The sequence below is a fragment of the Limulus polyphemus genome, unplaced genomic scaffold (assembly GCF_000517525.1).
Source record: "Limulus polyphemus unplaced genomic scaffold, Limulus_polyphemus-2.1.2 Scaffold1713, whole genome shotgun sequence".
Taxonomy (NCBI): domain Eukaryota; kingdom Metazoa; phylum Arthropoda; class Merostomata; order Xiphosura; family Limulidae; genus Limulus; species Limulus polyphemus.
In genome coordinates, this window is record NW_013667323.1 from 139,900 (window position 1) to 146,055 (window position 6,156).

A 6,156-nucleotide genomic window follows, 5' to 3' on the forward strand; every position below is an offset into this window, starting at 1 on the left:
GACGGTCAATCCCACTATTCGTTGGTAAAAGAGTAGCCCAAGAGTTGGCGGTGGGTGATGATGACTAGCTGCCTTCACTGATAAATTAGGGTTGGCTAGCGCAGATAGTCCTCGTGTAGTTTTGAGCGAAATTCAAAACAAACTAATGAACGTGACCATTAAACTACTTTTAGTATTAAAAATAATAATTTGTTGTTTTTCAGCAACTGCAGTGCGTACTGGAGGGTTTTAAACATTTTGACAATAAAGTATTTTTACTACTAGCCCTTACGGATCCACAACGGCGAAACGTTGGTTGGAATAAAAAAAGTTTTTTTAATCAACTGGAAACTAAAAGTCGTTTTTTTTTTCTGACTTTATTGACAAAAATCAACACAATGAATTTATTGAGTCTCAATAGAATCTTTTATATTCTTTGAGCTAACTTAAGACACAAAACAAAGGAATTTGCAATGGCTCTTAGGAATGTTTTTGATTATACCAATAACGCAAGTGAACTGTTTACTCTACTATCAGGCTCATGTAGGGGCACATTGTGGAGAAACCCCATCACCGAGTGACAAGACAAGCCGGTGCACCTTTTGTCACGAACCCTGTCTTAGTCCAGAGGCTCTCTTACTGCACGTTCAACAAAACCACCCCTCCAAGTCTCAAGGAAAGCACCTGTCTTACCAAGATATTTACCCTTCTGTACAAGACTTGGTGCATCATGGAAAGGTAAGCACTGTAGTTTTGATATCGCATTTAGGCTGTTTTTGAGATCACATTTGGGCTGTTTTTTAAAAGTAGAATACTATTACACAGAGCATAATGATATTCGTTAGATCCGATGCTTGGTTTTAAAGAATTTATGTTCTAGATCTTGTAATTGTTTCTAAATAGTTTTGATTTTTATTATTAGCATATAAAACTGATTCTAAGGGTGCTACAAAAACTCATGACAGTAATAAAACAGAGACATTAAACTTGAAGGAGCTTAAAGGCTTTCATAACAGACAATTATCTTAACAAGCTGTGAAAACGGGTGGTATTTCATTGGAATTTTAGGCAGAGTAGCGGCAGTAATTTTGAAAGGGCCCAGAATAGAAGTCGAAACGTCGCGTCCTTTTCATTCAACAGGCAGTTGTAGTCCATTAATGTTCTTAAACCTACTGTGAAAATAGTATTGGAAACCTATATAAATAGATACGAATCTTATAAACTGGAATCTTAACAGAAGTTAGGAACCTGCATAAACAGATGACCATCTAACAAACTGTGAAGTCTTAACGGATGTTAGAAATATACATTGTTATGGTTTGAAAATAATAACATGTATCCCAGAACGTGTGTTTGAGTGAATTTTGGTTACCAAGTCAGCGCATGGTTGAAAAGGCCCAATGGCTCGACTTGCAACCTTCCCTCCGAATAATCTACACAAATTCAGCTGTAGAGTTGCTTGTTATAATTGTGACACTCAATCTACTATTCGATTAAGAGTTGCTTTATAGGTGGTAGGTGCTGCCGAATGGTTGTCCATTCTCTGGTCAGCGGTTGTAATTCAGCTCATTGTGCCACATAAGGTGACGTTCATATTAAAAACAGCTAAATAACTTTTGCTAGTAAATTGTATAAAAAACAAACAAACAATTAATTCACGTATAAAAGTTTTTAAGATTATTTGAAAATTTGTTCTTAAAAAACTGTTTCCGTTATGCCTCTCTTATGGACTTATAGAAGCTATTAAAATGTTAATGTTTAAAGTACCTACATTTTTATGGTCATCTTCTAATATTTACAAATATGCAATTTAAACATTATTCACCCTTAAGATGTATTTTTAAAGCTTGTTAAAAAATTTTGAATTTTCAATATCATATTTTTCCAGATTCCTGACGATGTTGAGATGGAGAGTATAAGCAGTAGTGTTGAAGTTAAAAGAGAGTATAACAATTTTCCACGTGGCTTCTGCACAAGAAACGGTTTCTCGTCACTAGACGTTGTACAGTTACATGTGCAAACAGAGCATCTATCAACAACAGGTAAAGATGTGGGGCAAATTCTGCTGAATTACCCATCATTTTTTAACTTTTCATCTTTAGCATTGTCTTTGCAGCAACGTGAGATTCGTAACAACAACGGCAGTTTCACCTGCGAGTACTGTAACACGAGGTTTGATAGTGTCCAAAGTCTACAAAAGCACACACTTTCTGCTCACAATCTAACAGATCTGCTTGATAACGTGGAAGAAAATCTTTACTGTTCACATTGTAATGTGACATTCCTAAATATCAACTCTCTTTCAGAACACTTGAAATCCATCCACGAGGGAAGAAACAGAAGTCCAAAGAGCCAACAAAGTCCAGCTAGATCGAAAGGTAGCTCTTCAGATTCTTCTCCAGGCATTGCTACGGAAACCAGTGATAACTCATCCATAAATTTAAAATTACATACGTCTAAAGAACCTCCAGTGAACGGGACCATTCAACAGTTCTTACACAGCGGCCCTTTGCTGTGTAGTCAATGCAGTGCCGGATTCCCGGATTTCGAATCCTTTCGGACTCATCTAAAAATGCACTTAGAAGAGGTGATTCCAAAATATACCTGTAGGGAGTGTGAGGACGAGTTTGCCACTGAAGACCAACTTGATGCACACGTGATGTCCCATTTCTTATCAACCACCACCGAGTACAGCTGCCAATGTTGTTATAAACTTTTCTCCAAACCAGACGAACTACAGAAACACTTAATAGATATTCACTCTCATCTTCTCTACAAGTGTTCCCTTTGTAAGGAAATGTTTAATTCTAAGGGAAGTATCCAAACTCACTTTGCCGTAAAGCACAGTAACGAATACCGCCTGTTCGAGTGTATACCTTGTAAAGTGATTTTTCGCACTGAAGTTGAGTTCCAGTTACACGTGAAAGTTATGCATATGTTCAAGACACATCCTTTTCGCTGCTTACTCTGTGACCAATGTTTCCCCACAGAATTCCAGCGCCAATATCATCTAAACACTCACATAAAGCAGTTTATCTGTACATTTTGTGAAGAGGCCTTTCATGTTGAATTTTTACTGGATAAGCATATTCAGGCTTGTCACAGTGACCATCGTTCCATCCCTACCAGTGACGTTCAAAATCTTAGCCTTAAGCCACCAGACCTTAAAGATAAGACGATGGCGCCCTCTTTAGAGTGTAGGAAAGACTTAAGGTGCGAAATATGTGACAGTTGTTTTTCTTCGGAAAGTCACTTAAACTCACATCGTCGACAAGTTCACAACATTCGAATATCCGGTTCTCAAAAACCAGGGCAAGCAACTTTAAGTTTATTTTGTGCCTATTGCAACGAATCTTGTAAATCTCGTTCAGATTTAGAAAATCACATGAAGGCGCATACAATCAGCCCTTCCAAACATAAATGTAACATCTGTGATGAAGTTTGTCCCACTGCAGCAACACTTGCTGAACACAAGCTGAACCATTGTAAGGTTCTGACCGCAAGCACGTGTGTGACTTGCAAGAAATCTGTACAGAATGAAAATGAATTTTACTGCCACGTCCAGCAGCACGTAACCAATGGTCTCCCTGTTCATTGTGTTATCTGTCAACAGACTCTAATGTCAGACATGGAAATTCAAGTACACGCCAAGTTTCACCTGAAAAACTGTGACCGTTTTTACCACTGCTGCGTCTGCGCGAAGCGGTATGAAATGGATAACCTCATTATAACCGGGAAACAAGACAACGGTCACACCTACATGTGTAAAGACTGTTTTTATACGAAGAGTGAGGATCTACGTTGCCCAGATTGTCATGTGAAGTTTGAAGCCTTTGCTGCATTAGAAAAGCACAGGCTAACTCATAAGAAGACATACCAGTGCATTAAATGTCAAATGTCTTTCAAAAGTGAGGCAGAAATCCAGGCTCACGTTACCTCGCACATGGCTCAAGAAGGGACCAAACATGAGTGTAAGTTGTGTCAAACAGTGTTCGAGTCTCCAGCTAAACTCCAATGTCACTTGATTACGCACACATTTGAAGGCTGTAGCTTTTATACATGTTACATGTGTAGTGCAGTGTTTACTTCCCCGCACTTAATACAGCAACACATGTTACAACATGGACTAAGTTCTCGACCGTACGACTGTGCTAATTGTCACCAGAGATTTTTCTTTCGCGCTGAATTAGAAAACCATTCCCATGTACACAAGGAAAGCAATGCTAGTGAAGAGCAGGCCAACTGTCCAGAGCATAAAAAAGTATTTAACAACACGGTTAGTCTTAATCACCATAGCAAGATCCACGAACAAAAGAGTGACACATTACAATGTCCATTGTGCCCGGAAGTCTTTCGAAATTCTGATGAAGCACAGCAGCACTATTTTCGATACCATGGTGACACAGAGCTTCAAGATGGTAATAAATCCTTTCCTTGCACAGAGTGTGGAAAAGTCTTTCCATGTCTAAGCAACCTCCAGGGTCACATAAAGATCCACACTCAAAGGTTTGCTCCCACTCGAAATCTGAATATTCACATGCGCTCACACAGCGGGGGGAAACCTTATGAATGTCCTCTCTGTAAAAAACGTTTTGCTCTAAAGGAAAATCGAAAGGCACATTTAAAGTCCCACGCTGGTCTCAAACCTTTCATGTGTCCCCACTGTGGAAAAACGTTCTCTCGCAAATGTCACATGAAGGAGCACATGTGCATCCACATCACTTCCACCACCTACCCTTGTGAATTTTGTAGTGAAACCTTTAGTTCGCTCAAGCAGCTGAAGCGCCACCTTGTGGGTGTTCACCATAAACATTATGATCACGTATGTCGTGTATGTGGAGATGTTTTCAAACACTTAAGAAACTTTCAGAGCCACATGCAAAAGAATCACGATGTGACTACAACAAACACCGAAAAGAAATTTCCAGAAGATTTGTCCGATTCTTCTCCTGGTCAAAGTTCAACATCAGGAGATAAGAATGACTTTGAAGGTAGCGAGACTAGTAGCTTAGTGGAAGGTGGTAACGCGAGGAATTCTCCAGACCGAACAGTTGATAATAACATTTCATTGTCTTCAAAGGCGGCAGCATAATCAAATGTTGTGTAGAATGTATAAAGGTTAACTTGCCACGAAAGTGACCTTCAGTAAGAAAAAAAAATCTGTTTTGTTCATTATTGGGTTTTGTTTTGTTTGGAAAGTAAATTTGAAATTAGTGTAAATAATCCTATATTTATTTAAAGAATATTGGCTTTTGTACAATTATGTTTTGGACCGAATTTCTATATTTTCGGATAGTTACCCTAGTAACCCTCAGGGTAATTTACTGAACATCTCAACAAAGTTAACTAGTATGTGAATAATACGTTTGATATACTTTTATCAATAGATCTCAATATTAGTTAGTTGTTACACTATATCCTATTGTGTCTAACAGTATGGGTTTTGTTCTTCTGGAATTAAAATACTTTATCTTCATGTTTAACAGCACGACTTATTGTTTATCGTAAGTTTTAAATATTGTGACATTTATTACACAGATTTGTTATTATAATTCTGTAGACTTACCAAAATAGTTGAAGCAATTTGTATTTAGGCTTAAGGTCACCCCTTCGTTCAATGCTGTTTTACATTCGGAAATCTTTAATGTTGCAGCCATGTTTATTAGTCTCATTAATATAATATTAATTAAGTTACTAAAGCAATAAGTGTCGGATGTTCTTTCTTCTAAACTGTGTATAGGGGTAATGAAACATTAAAAGCGACATATTAACTGTAACAGATCAGACTACACCGCAAGAACAAATATGGATTTTTTAACGAGGTCATTCAGGTGTAAGTGAGTGTACATAATAACACATCACGTGTATTATATACACAAATAGTGAGATAGAGAACGAATTTTCATTTGTCATTCCTTTCCAATACTATTGTGTAATTATGAAAGATATATTCAATGTATTCATGCTATACAATTCTTGAGCTGTTATCTACTTGAATTTTTTTGTACTCATATTTATTAGAACAAATGTTTCTTGAGGGAGGGAGTTCAATGCTGTTAAACCCATAAATACACTGTATATGAATTCGGTGACGAGGAACCCACTTTGAGACTAATAATGGCTGGAGACGGTTTGAATGGGTAATGAAGAAAAACTTTAATATAAGTTTAACATAAC

At 37.5% G+C, this 6,156-nt stretch overlaps 1 protein-coding gene across 4 annotated transcripts in view; it reads left to right on the forward strand.

Moving 5' to 3' along the window:
* The window catches only part of LOC106464665 (zinc finger protein 423 homolog), an 89,758-nt gene extending 84,604 nt beyond the window's left edge, over positions 1–5,154 (forward strand). For 3 of the 4 annotated variants that reach the window (XM_022392426.1, XM_022392427.1, XM_022392425.1), the window contains 2 exons: positions 517–717; positions 1,868–5,154. In XM_022392426.1, the coding sequence (XP_022248134.1) occupies positions 517–717; positions 1,868–5,071 (3,405 nt within the window). In that variant the 3' untranslated portion in view covers positions 5,072–5,154. The remainder of the gene's footprint in view (positions 1–516; positions 718–1,867) is intronic. The other variant, XM_022392428.1, reaches the window with a different exon arrangement.
* The last annotated feature ends 1,002 nt before the right edge of the window (positions 5,155–6,156 follow it).